Source organism: Procambarus clarkii, chromosome 11 (assembly GCF_040958095.1).
Source record: "Procambarus clarkii isolate CNS0578487 chromosome 11, FALCON_Pclarkii_2.0, whole genome shotgun sequence".
NCBI classification, from domain to species: Eukaryota; Metazoa; Arthropoda; class Malacostraca; order Decapoda; family Cambaridae; genus Procambarus; species Procambarus clarkii.
Window position 1 is genome coordinate 27545768 of NC_091160.1, and position 17252 is coordinate 27563019.

The window sequence follows — 17252 nt, forward strand, 5'->3', positions numbered from 1 at the left end:
CATGGACACGAGTTCTCTCACATTAACAGTGGCTTGATGAAAAAACGTATAGTAACCTCTCACTTGTCTAGTGCCCTCGAGAAGTGGAGATATTTGAGGTGTATATATATCTCGAAATCTCTACCTCTTTTCTAGGGTCTGATGGTGTAGAGGGTTAAGGCGTACTAGTTATGGCAGCTACTGGAAGGTAGTTGTGCTTTCTGGGTTCGAGGCCCACTGGTGGGTGTTGTCCAAAGATATATATATATATATATATATATATATATATATATATATATATATATATATATATATATATATATATATATATATATAAATCCTAGTAAACAACACAGTATCGATAGATACAGCGATAGCAGGCGGCTTGACGTTTGCGAGGCACTACACATCAAGAAGTCAACACCAGCAATCAACAGCCAATTAATGCACAACTATATTCTACCCACCTCAAGTCTCCGCTCCAATATAGAAGCATCAAGAAATATGGACCAATAGGCTTTATATATATAAAGTATATATGGACCAATATGCCTTTATAAGGCATTATATATATATATATATATATATATATATATATATATATATATATATATATATATATATATATATATATATATATATATATATATATATATATATAATGCCTTATTTGCCTAATAAGCCAAGTTTTCATGAATTAATTGTTTTTCGACTACCTAACCTATCTAACCTAACCTATAAAGATAGGTTAGGTTAGGTAGGGTTGGTTAAGTTCGGTCATATATCTGCGTTAATTTTAACTCCAATAAAATAAAATTGACCTCATACATAATGAAATGGGTAGCTTTATCGTTTCATAAGAAAAAAATTAGAGAAAATATATTAATTCAGTAAAACATGGCCTATTAGGCAAATCGAGCCTTGCATAGTAGGCCGAGAAGTGCGTTCTGGCTACTAGGAACGACATATATATAAATATATATATATATATATATATATATATATATATATATATATATATATATATATATATATATATATATATATATATACATATATATATATATATATATATATATATATATATATATATATATATATATATATATGTCGTACCTAGTAGCCAGAACGCACTTCTCAGCCTACTATGCAAGGCCCGATTTGCCTAATACGCCAAGTTTTCATGAATTAATGATTTTTCGACTACCTAACCTACCTAACCTAACCTAACCTAACATTTCCTGCTACCTAACCTAACCTAACCTATAAAGATAGGTTAGGTTAGGTTAGGTAGGGTTGGTTAGGTTCGGTCATATATCTACGTTAATTTTAATTCCAATAAAACAAAATTGACCTCATACATAATGAAATGGGTAGCTTTATCATTTCATAAGAAAAAAATTAGAGAAAGTATAATAATTCAGGAAAACTTGGCTTATTAGGCAAATCGGGCCTTGCATAGTAGGCTGAGAAGTGCGTTCTGGCTACTAGGTACGACATATATATATATATATATATATATATATATATATATATATATATATATATATATGTCGTACCTAGTAGCCAGAACGCACTTCTCAGCCTACTATGCAAGGCCCGATTTGCCTAATAAGCCAAGTTTTCATGAATTAATAGTTTTTCGGCTACCTAACCTACCTAACCTAACCTAACCTAACTTTTTTGGCTACCTAACCTAACTTTTTTGGCTACCTAACCTAACCTAACCTATAAAGATAGTTTAGGTTAGGTTAGGTAGGGTTGGTTAGGTTCGGTCATATAACTACGTTAATTTTAACTCCAATAAAAAAAAATTAACCTCATACAGAATGAAATGGGTAGCTTTATCATTTCATAAGAAAAAAATGAGAGAAAATATATTAATTCAGGAAAACTTGGCTTATTTGGCAAATCGGGCCTTGCATAGTAAGCTGAGAAGTGCGTTATGGCTACTAGGGACGACATATATATATATATATATATATATGTCGTACCTAGTAGCCAGAACTCACTTTTTGGCCTACTATTCAAGGCCCGATTTGCCTAATAAGCCAAGTTTTCCTGAATTAATATATTTTTTCTAATTTTTTTCTTATGAAATGATAAAGCTACCCATTTCATTATGTATGAGGTCAATTTTTTTTTATTGGAGTTAAAATTAACGTAGATATATGACCGAACCTAACCAACCCTACCTAACCTAACCTAACCTATCTTTATAGGTTAGGTTTGGTTAGGTAGCCGAAAAAGTTAGGTTAGGTTAGGTTAGGTAGGTTAGGTAGTCGAAAAACAATTAATTCAGGAAAACTTGGCTTATTAGGCAAATCGGGCCTTGAATAGTAGGCCAAAAAGTGAGTTCTGGCTACTAGGTACGACATATATATATATATATATATATATATATATATATATATATATATATATATATATGTCGTACCTAATAGCCAGAACGCACTTCTCAGCCTACTATTCAAGGCCCGATTTGCCTAATAAGCCAAGTTTTCATGAATTAATGTTTTTTCGTCTACCTAACCTACCTAACCTAACCTAACCTAGCTTTTTTTGGCTACCTAACCTAACCTTACCTATAAATATAGGTTAGGTTAGGTTAGGTAGGGTTGGTTAGGTTCGGTCATATATCTACGTTAATTTTAACTCCAATAAAAAAAAATTGACCTCATACATAGAGAAAAGGGTTGCTTTATCATTTCATAAGAAAAAAATTATAGTAAATATATTAATTCAGGAAAACTTGGCTTATTAGGCAAATCGGGCCTTGAATAGTAGGCTGAGAAGTGCGTTCTGGCTATTAGGTACGACATATATATATATATATATATATATATATATATATATATATATATATATATATATATATATATATATATATATATGTCGTACCTAGTAGCCAGAACGCACTTCTCAGCCTACAATTCAGGGCCCGATTTGCCTAATAAGCCAAGTTTTCCTGAATTAATATATTTTCTCAAATTTTGTTCTTATGAAATGATAAAGCTACCCATTTCATTATGTATGAGGTCAATTTTTTTTTATTGGAGTTAAAATTAACGTAGATATATGACCGAACCTAACCAACCCTACCTAACCTAACCTAACATATCTTTATGGGTTAGGTTAGGTTAGGTAGCCGAAAAAGCTAGGTTAGGTTAGGTTAGGTAGGTTAGGTAGTCGAAAAACAATTAATTCATGAAAACTTGGCTTATTAGCCAAATCGGGCCTTGCATAGTAGGCTGAGAAGTGCGTTCTGGCTACTAGGTACGACATATATATATATATATATATATATATATCGTACCTAGTAGCCAGAACGCACTTTTCAGCCTACTATGCAAGGCCCGATTTGCCTAAGAAGCCAAGTTTTCTTGAATTAACATATTTTCTCTAATTTATATATATATATATATATATATATATATATATATATATATATATATATATATATATATATATATATATATATATATATATCGTACCTAGTAGCCAGAACGCACTTTTCAGCCAACTATGCAAGGCCCGATTTGCCTAAGAAGCCAAGTTTTCTTGAATTAACATATTTTCTCTAATTTTTTTTATCATGAAATGATAAAGCTACTCATTTCATTATGTATGAGGTCAATTTTTTTTTTGTAGTTAAAATTAATGTAGATATATGACCGAACCTAACCAACCCTAACTAACCTAACCTAACCTATCTTTATAGGTTAGGTTAGGTTAGGTAGCCGAAAAAGTTAGGTTAGGTTAGGTTAGGTAGGTTAGGTAGTCGAAAAACAATATTTCATGAAAACTTGGCTTATTAGGCAAATCGGGCCTTGCATAGTAGGCTGAGAAGTGCATTCTGGCTACTTGGTACGACATATATATATATATATATATATATATATATATATATATATATATATATATATATATATATATATATATATATATATATATATGATCGTATTGGCTGTTGCGCGAATCTCAAAAGAGCTAAAATCGGATCAGTAGTTGTTTCATCTCAATAGATTATTGCCGTTTGGAGTGGTTCTGGTAGGTTAGTGGATGACTGATGTGGAAATATTCGTCAGATTACGAAAAAAGATTGAACAAAGATGAATTCTGTGCAGTCTCCGTGACGACTCTGAACATATTACTGCTCTCTGTTCTCTGAAAACAAATCTGAAACTGTTGCCAGCCTGAGAGTTAAAAACATTCCTTCACAAAATGTACCTGACATGTGACCTAACATGCCACACGGGACTGACCAGGTAATGAGGACCGGCGCTGTAAATGTTAGAGACATGTCTGTTGAGCCTGAGTAGCCCGGAAATTGTTGACCTATTGTAGGAGCGGATGTTTGGGCCTGTGATAAAGGGGGGACAAAGCTCAGGCAAGTAGCTCAAGAGCCAGGATGCATCAGACTATGGATTCTCTTCTCCAGGGAAATAGAACATGTTAATAACAATTAGTACATTTTTTAGTTGCTTACTCTCATACTGTCAACCACATGGCGCAGAGGATGATGGGAGCGTCACACGGTCACTTTTGTTAAAAACAATTGGGTTTGGACAGCAACTGGATGGGTGGCTGTGAGAAGAGATTGATATAGGGTGGGTTTAATGGTACCTCTCCTAAATGACAGGTTACGTACCGTTTGATCCAGTTCACTAACTGACTGGAAGACCAGGGACAGTCACCCATTGACCTGGGAGGACTAGGACAAGCTCCTAAGATTATCTGACCACTAAACTGTACCTGATAATGATCGTCTCTATGTTAAATGTTAAATGTTATTTAACATTTAACAGTCATGTTAAATGCTCTTGGTTTAAATTCTCTTACTGGATGAGTACTGTGGGGTATTTTCCCAGCAGGAATTTATTTGTTTATAAATTTAAGTATTTATATATTTTTTATTAAATTATTAGATTATTAAGTTTACGTTATTTTATATTAATTTAAAATGATTCTATATTTAAAAGTAGACTATATGTTCTCAAATTATCCCCCTAGGTGTTTACCTGCTCACATATTTGAAGGGGGGGGGGGGTATATATGTACATAACTTATCAATGAACCTGTTGATTCCAGTTTGCACTGTTTTACTTTCTTCAAATCAATCCAGGAGTTCACGTCTAGTAACACTTTTAAGGGACCTATTTGACAGCTCAAGATTCCATTCAATGCTGTCTTTATTTACTGCAGCCTTAGCAAGAGCGTCAACTTCGTCATATTCCTGCACGCCAATGTGAGAAGGAATCCACAACATTTTTATATATACCCTCTTGCTAAGTATGCTTATATATCTATGTCTGGCTTCTGAGACAAGCACGTTATTGCTTGATTGCAAACTGTTTATTGCTCGTAATGAGGAAAGGGAGTCGGAAATAATTAAGCTGTCAACTTCAGTGTTGTCAATAATTTCGAGTGCTACCAGTATTGCTACCAACTCAGCTTGCATTGCGGATGCCAAGTTACTAATTCGTGCATTCCTTTGAATTGTGCTGCCATCGGGCTGATGAACAATAACAGCATTTCCGACCCACCCTTTAGCTGTGTTGAGTGATGCGTAAGTGTATATGGTCTGTGTTATATTGTTTACAGTTGTATATTTGTAAATGTGTTCTATGGTGCTTAATTTAGCAGCAAGCTGAGCATGAGAGTTGTTTGTGATTAGTTTCTTGGTGGGGTATGCAGGGGTCAGGATGTCAAAAGGTACTATCTGCCAGGGTGGAAGGAAGTGCTGTACTCTTTCATCTGTATATACATTGTGCAGTCCCATCATTTTAATATGAGTGGCTGTTCTTTGAATCCATTTAGACTCGCAGGTTCCATTTCGTATGTGTTCTAACAGTGCAACTGACACAATGTTGTTTTTGTTATCACGCAGAAGCTTTAGTCCCATCATACGATTGATTTCATATATTCGATCTCAAATGCTAAGTACATTTAATTCTTTCCGCATATTGAGAACTTTGGAGGTTATTGGACAGCCAAGTATAATTCTGAGTGCTTCATTTTGCATTTTTTCCAGTCTATCAATAGTTTTGCCATTTTGCAGGACTAAAGCTGGTACATGATAGTCTATCAGAAACCTTATATATATGCTAATTACATCATTTTTACTATTCTAATATTAACACCGTATTTAGGGCTGTACCCCAATACAGTTCTGAGAGCCTTGAGTCTGTCTCTACATTGTTGATTTAACTTATTGACTGCAGTTGAGGTACAAGGGACAGAGACACCAAGGTATTTGAAAGGAGAGACATAGTCTATTGGTATGTTATCTATCTTAAGTTTTCGTGGTCCACTTTTGCGGCTGCCAATTTGGGGTGTTAAATACCTTAGTTTTAGCAGCATTGACTACAAGACCAGGGATCTTACAAGCTGTATGTATGCAATATAAGACTGTTTGCATTTCTCGGTGGGTTTTAATATGTACAAAGATGTCATCTGCATAGCTGATAGTGATGTTTGCCGGACTAGTTGGGATTACTTTAAGTAAGGCATTAATTAGAACATTAAACAAGGTAGTACTTAGTACTCCTCCTTGTGGGGTGCCTAGTTGCATTAATTTGGTTTCACTTATGTAGCCTTGGAACAGTGCAGAGGACTTCCGGTTGGTAAGATAGCCCCGTATCCATTGTAATAATTGTCCACCGATATCCCTTCTCGGTAATTCATACATAATAACTTCCCTATTAGCAATATCAAAGGCATTTTTTTAATCAAGAAATGTTGTGTAGTTGTGCCTTCTATCTCCATAAACAGTGAGAAGGGTTGAGATACAGTTGTGTTTACTTCTACCATGTGTGAAACCATTGGTGTTAGGTGACATGTGCTCCTTAAGTCTATACAATAATATCTTAAGTACCATTCTCTCGAAGGTTTTATACATGCTACTGGTCAGAGAGATGGGCACGAAAAGTGTCAGGTTGGCCAGACTTTGGTACAGGTACCGTAAGACTGGTGGTCCATGATACTGGCAGCTGCCCAGTGGCATAACTCGCATTAAACAATTCAAATAATGGGTTACCGGGTACACGATGTACGATTAGCGGAACTTCGATAAACCTAAGAGGTTTCCCATTTCCTACAGTGGTTAGCGTTTATATGGCTACATATATATATATATATATATATATATATATATATATATATATATATATATATATATATATACATATATATATATATATATATATATATATATATATATATATATATATATATATATATATATATATGTCGTACCTAGTAGCCAGAACGCACTTCTCAGCCTGCTATTCAAGGTCCGATTTGCCTAATAAGCCAAGTTTTCCTGAATTATTATATTTTTTCAAATTTTTTTCTTATGAAATGATAAATCTACCCATTTCATTATGTATGAGGTCAATTTTTTGTTATTGGAGGTAAAATTAACGTAGATATATGACAGAACCTAACCAACCCTACCTAACCTCACCTAACCTATCTTTATATGTTAGGTTAGGTAGCTGAAAAAGTTAGGTTAGGTGAGGTTAAGTAGGTTAGGTAGTCGAAAAACAATTAATTCATGAAAACTTGGCTTATTAGGCAAATTGGGCCTTGCATAGTAGGCTGAGAAGTGCGTTCTGGCTACTAGGTACGACATATATATATAATAATTGAAGGAAGAAAAATAAAAATAAAATTATGTAAGTATGAGTATAAAGTGTATATATATATATATATATATATATATATATATATATATATATATATATATATATATATATATATATATATATATATATATATATATATATATATATATATATATATATATATATATATATATATATATATATATATATATATATATATATATATATATATATATATATATATATATATATATATATATATATATATATATATATATATATATATATATATATATATATATATATATATATTGGTGTATACTGGCAGCAGGTTTTCTTTCAAACATGTTTCATTGAATATGACCACATATTCTGTATTTATTATTTTCTGGTTTAGGGCTTCTATCCCTCTAACTATTTTCTTAGCATCAGGGCTTAATTGAAATAGGAGTTCTCCAAAACTCATTTTCGTACTTTTAAGGTGAAGAAAAGAAGTGATTTACTATAGAATATATTACACTTATTTGTATAATTTGCACGACGTTTCGAACCTCCATGGTTCATTCTCAAGTGAACAGATCTTACAATACTAGTTGATTTTATACCCGCATTAGGTCAGGTGATAATACAATGAAGGTGAAAACATGGGGGGATACATAAGGGATAAACATAGGGGCTGCAGAAGGCTTATTGGCCCATACGAGGCATTTCCTATCTAAACACAAAGATTAATCCAGTGTAATTGGCCTGTTATGTTGGACATTGTCTTCTGTGTTGGCATCGATATGTTCTTGTCTTGTCCTTACTAAGTAAGGACAAGACAAGAACATATTATTACTAAGATTACATATTACATATTATTACTAACATATTATTACTATTATTACTATTACATAACATTACTAAGTAAGGACAAGACAAGAACATATCGATGCCAACACAGAAGACAATGTCCAACATAACAGGCCAATTACACTGGATTAATCTTTGTGTTTAGATAGGAGATGCCTCGTATGGGCCAATAAGCCTTCTGCAGCCCCTATGTTTATCCCTTATGTATCCCCCCATGTTTTCACCTTCATTGTATTATCACCTCACCTAATGCGGGTATAAAATCAACTAGTATTGTAAGATCTGTTCACTTGAGAATGAACCATGGAGGTTCGAAACGTCGTGCAAATTATACAAATAAGTGTAATATACTCTATAGTAAATCACTTCTTTTCTTCACCTTAAAAGTACGAAAATGAGTTTTGGAGAACTCCTATTTCAATTAAGCCCTGATGCTAAGAAAATAGTTAGAGGGATAGAAGCCCTAAACCAGAAAATAATAAATACAGAATATGCGGTCATATTCAATGAAACATATATATATATATATATATATATATATATATATATATATATATATATATATATATATATATATATATATATATAAAATTATGGAAGGGAGTAGAAGGGAGAAGGGATATATATATATATATATATATATATATATATATATATATATATATATATATATATATATATATATATACACACGGTCACATAAGTACTTAAACCAACGAATTTCGTATATCTGACTGAGGAATGTCCAGTGCCTATTACTAGGCTATGTGCTACTTAACACATGTAAACTGTGAATAGTATTATGCTAATCCGTTTTAGCTATAGACTAACATAGTAACCTATTATATTAATTAATTAGATGATTGATAGATTTGATTGTTGCCGCCGGAGGCGGCTAGTTTATTGTGCACCCCATACTCATCCTGTGAGCGGTAGCCCAAAAGCATTACAGAGGGTTCAAAAGGTCTTGCTACGGGCTGCTTTATCAGACCTCATCATAGATTATTACATAAACAATTTCATCTATCCTTCACACCTTATAGTTACATGTCAGCTAGTTACAGAGAATTTTCTGTTTCTAGAGCTATATATTTACAGTAAGTCATTATACATTAATGGTAGGTCTTATCGTTAATACAAAATTGTTTGATCAGTAGAGATATTACAGTCATAAGGGAGCTGCTGTTTATTATTAGTCTTCACAATACTAAGTTTCTCAATCTCATATGTCATTTATCTACTGGGAGCGAAATATGGACACAGCGCAAGGATTTCAGGTATTTTATCTTCGGTAATAAGATAGGTGCCATATCATACAGCGTGAGCTTAGATTTATCTCTAAATGGCTCAATTTTACTTCAATCCAAGATATAGTGTTCGAGTGTGTCCCTGTCTTTGTCCACACACTTTACACTTTGCTTCATCTAAATCCCTATACAAGCCGAACTGCCAGAGATACTTGTAGCCAAGTCATATTCGAGCTGTGACATCATCTGTTAGTCTGCTGACTTTGTTACTTGCCCCATACACATGTCTTACTTCACACATTTCATTGTACTGGGCAAAGCCTGGAAAGGCATAAACAAAATTATTGGCAAAAATAATAGACAAGTTTCACACCCAAACCCGCTACAGAAAGCCAATCAGTTAATTACAAAATGGACTCAGGTTTTCAGCTTTGGAATGTTACCAGTTAGCACTAGGGAGGAAATGCAGGCGAGGTCCTCAGACAGAAATGCTCTCATACATTTCATGCTGAGCAAACAGCATGTTGAATGTTATGTTCCATATGCAGATTATGAATTGGATGCAGCCCTCTCCAGGGACAGTAGCACTGTTCCTGGTGAGGCCGATATCGCCTATGATATTCTAAGACTCCTGCATCGTGTACCCGGTAACCCATTATTTGAATTGTTTAATGCGAGTTATGCCACTGGGCAGCTGCCAGTATCATGGACCACCAGTCTTACGGTACCTGTACCAAAGTCTGGCACACCTGATACTTTTCGTGCCCATCTCTCTGACCAGTAGCATGTATAAAACCTTCGAGAGAATGGTACTTAAGATACCATTGTATAGACTTAAGGAACACATGTCACCTAACATCAATGGTTTCACACATGGTAGAAGTAAACACAACTGTATCTCAACCCTTCTCACTGTTTATGGAGATAGAAGGCACAACTACACAACATTTCTTGATTAACAAAATGCCTTTGATATTGCTAATAGGGAAGTTATTATGTATGAATTACCGAGAAGGGATATAGGTGGACAATTATTACAATGTCTACGGGGATATCTTACCAACCGGAAGTCCTCTGCACTGTTCCAAGGCTACAAAAGTGAAACCAAATTAATGCAACTAGGCACCCCACAAGGAGAAAAAGCAAACAAAATTACTACACAGCCATATAAGAAGGAAGATGTTGGTAAATGACCAAGTGACAAGACTGAGGAAAACAGTAGGGGCATATACAGAAAGTGACAAGGAAATCTGTGAGGCACTGAATGCCAGTTTCCATGAAGTGTTCGCAACCGAGCCTGAGCGGCTCCCATTGTTAATAGAGATTACCCTATACGGAAGACTATCGGACACAGAGATGACATCAGTGGAGGTAATGAAACAGTTGACAACACTGGATGTAACTAAAGCTGTTGGACCAGACAAAGTATCACTGTGGATGTTAAAAGAGGCAGCGCAGGCCCTCAGAGTGCCTCTGGCAATGATCTTTAATGAGTCACTTATGTCGGGAGAATTGCCTAGTTGCTGGAAGAAAACAAATGTCGTACCGATTTTCAAGAAAGGAGATGGGGAGGAGGCACTTAGTTACAGACCCGTATCACTGACAAGCATCCCCTGCCAAATATATGAAAGAATAATTAGGCTAAGACTTGTTGCACACCTGGAAAACATTGGGTTTGTAAACAATCAACAACATGGGTTCTGGAGAGGGAAATCATGCCTAGCAAACCTTTTGGAATTCTATGATAAAATAGCAAGGATAAGGCAGGACAGAGAAGGCTGGGCAGACTGCATATTTCTAGACTGCCAAAAGGCCTTTGAAACAGTACTGCACATGAGACTGCTACCCAAACTTGAGAAGCAGGTTGGAGTAAGCGGAAAGGCCCTAGCATGGGTAAGGAACTACCTAACAGGAAGAAGCCAGAGAGTAATGATAAGGGGCGAGAAATCGGACTGGTGAACAGTAACGAGTGGAGCACCTTAATGATCGGTGCTGGGACCAATCCTATTTATAATTTACTTAAATGATATGTTTACAGGAGTGGAATCCTACATGTCAATACTCGCGGATGAAGCAAAATTAATGAGAAGAGTTGTGACAGATGAGGATTGTAGGATCCTCCAAGAGGACCTGGACAGGTTGCAGAGATGGTCAGGGAAATGGCTACTGGAGTACAACACGAGTAAATGTAAAGTTATGGAAATGGGATCAGGTGATAGGAGACCAAATGGACAGTACACAATGAAGGAAAACTCCCTACCTGTAACGATTCGAGAAAGAGACCTGGGAATGGACGTAACACCTAATCTAACTCCTGAAGCACATATAAATAGGATAACGACAGCAGCGTACTCTACACTGGCGAAAGTTAGAACATTATTCAGAAACCTAAGTGAGGAGGCTTTTAGGGCACATTTCACTGCCTACGTGAGACCAGTCTTAGAGTATGCCGCGCCATCATGAAGCCCCCACCTGAAGAAACACATAAGGAAACTGGAAAGGGTTCAGAAGTTTGCGACGAGGCTTGTCCCAGAGTTACGAAGGATGGGATATGAAGAGTGTCTGAAGGAACTGAACCTTAGGACACTAGAGAGAAGAAGGGAGAGGGGGGATATGATCGAAACGTATAAAATACTCAGGGGAATTAACAAAGTGAAAGTAGATGAAATGTTCACACGGAATAATAACAGAACGAGGGTACATGGGTGGAAGCTGGAAACTCAGATGAGTCACAGAGATGTTAGGAAGTATTCTTTTAACGTGAGAGTAGTGGAAAAATGGAATGCACTTAAGGAGCAGGTTGTGGAAGTAAACTCTATTCATAATTTTAAAACTAGATATGATAGGGAAATGGGACAGGAGTTATTGCTGTAAACAACCGATGGCTCGAAAGGCAGGATCCAAGAGTCAATGCTAGATCCTGCAATGACAAATAGGTGAGTACACACACACATAAACACATCCCCAGAAGCAGCCCATAGCAGCTGTCTTCACCCAGGTACCTATTTGCTGCTAGGTGAACTGGTGCATCAGGGCGAAACTCTACCAGTTTGTTTCTGCCTCAGACGGGAACCGAACCTGAGCCCCTTGGGCCAACGACCCCAGAGCGCTGTCTACTCAACCGCGAGGCCTGCGTGTACTCATCTAGTTGTACTCACCTAATTGTTCTTGTGGAGGTCGAGCTCGGGCTCTTTGGTCCCGCCTCTCAACTGTAAAATGAACTGTGTGTGTGTGTGTGAGTATTTGTGTGTGTGTATATATATATATATATATATATATATATATATATATATATATATATATATATATATATATATATATATATATATATATAAGCCAAGTTTTCATGAATTAATTGTTTTTCATCTACCTAACCTACCTAACCTAACCTAACTTTTTCGGCTACCTAACCTAACCTAACCTAACCTATAAAGATAGGTTAGGTTAGGTTAGGCAGGGTTGGTTAGGTTCGGTCATATATCTACGTTAATTTTAACTCCAATAAAAAAAAATTGACCTCATACATAAAGAAATGGGTAGCTTTATCATTTCAAAAGAAAAAAATTAGAGAAAATATATTAATTCAGGAAAACTTGGCTTATTAGGCAAATCGGGCCTTGCATAGTAGGCCAAAAAGTGCGTTCTGGCTACTAGGTACGACATATATATATATATATATATATATATATATATATATATATATATATATATATATATATATATATATGTCGTACCTAGTAGCCAGAATGCACTCCTCGGAACACAGTAGTAAATGAAAAAAAAAACAATTAAGCTACATGTATTTTGTGATGCCTCAGGAAAGGCTTATGGCACAATAGCTTACTTGGTCTCAAATGGGCAAGCCAATTTGCTCACATCAAAAGCCAGAGTGGCACGTTTAAAGAAAAGATCATTGCCGCAACTGGAATTAACAGCCTTACTGCTAGGTGTAATATTGGCTCATTATCTGATCAAGGCCTTAAGCCACATCCACTTTGAAGAAACAGTGGTATGGTCAGATAATGATGCAGTGCTACAGTGGGTTAAAAACAATAATAGTAGGAAACCTTACGTGAGTAACCGCGTTAAGGAAATACGAGAGTTGTCAGCAGGGTATAAACTGAAATATGTACCTACTAAAGAGAATCCAGCTGACTATCTCTCCAGAGGCCTGACTTTACGGCAATTAGCAAAGGCAGAGATGTGGTTCAATGGACCTCAGTGGCTAATCAGCGACCAGTGGCCTGAACAAAAGTCACAAGTCATTGTAACCAATGTCACTGTTCCCACTGAGAACCCAGAACTACCTCGGATTTTGTTTTTCTACCACAAACGTGGCCACACATTTCGGACTTTGGTAATTGATCCTACTTGGTACTCTGAACTGAACAAACTTATAGGTGTCACCCAAGTAGTGTTTGATTTTTTAAAGAAAATAGGAATCAAGCATAAATTCCCTAGTGCTCTATGGTACTGGGTCAAAAGAGCTCAGACAGACACATTCGTGATAGAATTTGACAATGTTCCTAAGAAGCTACAACATGATCTGGGTTTCTGGTTAGACACTGACAATTATAACATAATCAGATGCGGATGCCACTTACAGCATGCTGACATAGATCTGGAAGCAAAATATCCAATATTGCTCCCTCGTCACCACATAGTAAGCAAACTAATTGTGTTACACATACACAAATACAGCACTCTGCATGGTGGGGTATTAGATACTTTCACGGACTTAAGACAACAGTACTGGCTACCCCAAGGTAGACAGACAGTAAAATCCATAATTAAATCCTGTGTTGTTTGCCGGAGATACGATGCCAGAGTGTGTCCATATCCTGGCCCTCCTCCACTTCCGAAGGAACGAGTCGTACATATTCATCCTTTTGAGACTACAGGAGTAGATTTCATAGGAGCCCTAACACTAACAGGCACTAAGGACAAAAAACCAGTAAAAGCCTATATCTGTCTTTTTACTTGTGCCACAACAAGGGCAGTCCATCTAGAAGTGACTCCCGATATGAGTGCCGAAGCATTCTTACAGGCTTTCCGCAGGTTTGCTTCACGTAGATCCTGTCCTAAGTTAATGATCTCAGACAATGGGTCCAACTTAGTGGTAGGAAAAGCATGTCTGAGGAAAATCTGGAGACACCCAAAGGTACGCATGGCCCTAAATCAAAGGCAGTACCAATGGAAATTCATACCTCCCAGAGCACCACGGCCCGGAGGCTTCTATGAACGTATGATTGGCACGGTGAAACGTTCTCTACAGAAAACCCTACACCACCAAAGATTTGACCTACAGGAGCTTCAAACTGTAGTCATAGAGATAGAAGCACGAGTTAATAACCGACCATTTACCTACCTCTCTGATTATGTTTTGCAGCGTGAACCATTAAGTCCAGCTCATCTGATGTATGAGAGACCTCTCAGAACCCTTGTGTCCCTTATGGACGAGGAACCAGAAGATCCTTCATATGTCCAAGAGAGTGATTTGGTTCAACGTTTCAAACATCTATCGGGGGTCATAAATCGGTGGAATGACGTATGGACTCGCGAATACCTTACAGCTCTGAGGAAGTATCATTACGGGGCAAACAACCTCAACAACAAAATTAACTTGAACCCTGGTGTCATAGTTCTGGTGGACAGCGATGGGTCATGCTCAGAGTGGCCTATAGGCCACATAGTCTCTGTTCATCCAGACAGCCAGGGCATCTTGAGAATAGTGAAAATAAAATGCAGAGGCAACACTGCTCTCAAAACATTAGCGAAATTAGTTCCTTTAGAACTGACAGGAAAGGAGAACGTTCAACGACTTCCAGCACCCGATACGCCAGTACGGGACATACGTCCCCAAAGGACTGCAGCACAACAATGTAAACTCAAATTAAAGCAGCACTATAAGTCTGAGGGAATAGAATAAAGTGATCGCAGTCCTTACCGGGACTTCGACCCGTGTTCTTCCCCCCCGGAATTATGTCGGAAATCCAACAAACATTATAACATAGTATCCCCTTAAAAAATAGAGAATGGGTGAATCCGTGACATCATCGACGACGCCGTATATTTACATTATCCTAATTCTGTTTTACAACAGTCCAGTGTCTCAATTTAATAAAAAAGTGTTCAATAAGACTGAATATAATTACTAACACCAAAATATAGCTTGACACCCTTTTTTACTGTAAAATTAAGTTTAGAAGTGGAACCACCAAAACATTAGAGGGAGCAGCATCTCTTACACTCTGTACATCAACAATAACACGCTGTAGAGAGCTCCGTAAGCTGATTAATCGTTAGACACACAGATTACGTGTCAACAACCAGCAACACAGCTTCTCAACAACTACAGCAAATTAAGTATCCAACTGCCAGTATTTTGTTTTAAATAGATGCATCCTTTTAATATAGATAGGTAGCCGGTTATTTGCATGAAGAACCCCCAACAAAAGTACGTTTACATAATTTATCACCCTCATATTCCATGTCATACCTGTAATTATATGTTTAGAGAAACATTATTAATTCTTTGAACTCGGCAGGTAGTTGTGATTTTGAGTATCAAGAAGCTGAGCAGACAGTTGGGCCTTACACATAATTTACCTAGCTTTACACTGGCTTTGTTGCCTCCACAGCTGCCATTACGTGGCACTCAGAGGCACAGGGTCACATCTTTGATGCTACATTTACACAGCCTTAGCAGGCCCCTTCTACAGGAACAGATAATCCCTCCTTTTGTATACTGTAGATATACTGTAGAAGTAGTATTCATAATTATTAATTATTTCCATAATAATAGTAGATTAGACCACCATATGTGGTATGATATAATTATATTTAAAAGGTAAGCAATTTGTGGTTTAAGAAGGAGCCTTCTCAATGTGGTTTAAGCTACAAATTGTCCCCCCAAAGTATGTGAGATAATTTCAGGCAGTATAATCAGTACATACAGTTCACTCACTGTATGTACTTACTCACTAAGAAAATAATTCAGATAAAAAATTATCTTATTAAAGTTAATTTAAGCAAGAGAATAGCTGCCAGGAATTTTCCCACAGGAACTGACCATATTTTGAAAAGGTTTTCAGGCATGGAAAGTATAACAAGGACAGAGAGCAAATGATAAAGATGGTATTTTTGTTTTTTTTTGTTTTTTTGAGATATATACAAGAGTTGTTACATTCTTGTACAGCCACTAGTACGCGTAGCGTTTCGGGCAGGTCCCTGGAATACGATCCCCTGCCGCGAAGAATAATTTTTTCATCCAAGTACACATTTTACTGTTGCGTTAAACAGAGGCTACAGTTAAGGAATTGCGCCCAGCAAATCCTCCCCGGCCAGGATACGAACCCATGACATAGCGCTCGCGGAACGCCAGGCGAGTGTCTTATTACTACACCACGGAGACAGTATTCATGAGCGAGATCATGAAAGAGGAACTGTTAGCAAGGAAGAGCGGTCTAGCAAATGTACAGAAGTTCAAAAAAGTATTCTTGCAGAGGGATATGACAAGGGAAGAGCGAAGGCGGGCAGCAGACGC

General features: G+C 36.5%; 1 protein-coding gene across 1 annotated transcript; it reads left to right on the forward strand.

The window, feature by feature from the left end:
- Positions 1 to 14873: 14873 nt before the first annotated feature.
- LOC138363619 (uncharacterized) lies at positions 14874 to 15635 on the forward strand. Its single transcript, XM_069322984.1, has one exon. The coding sequence runs from the start codon at positions 14874 to 14876 to the stop codon at positions 15633 to 15635; it is 762 nt and encodes a 253-aa protein (XP_069179085.1).
- The last annotated feature ends 1617 nt before the right edge of the window (positions 15636 to 17252 follow it).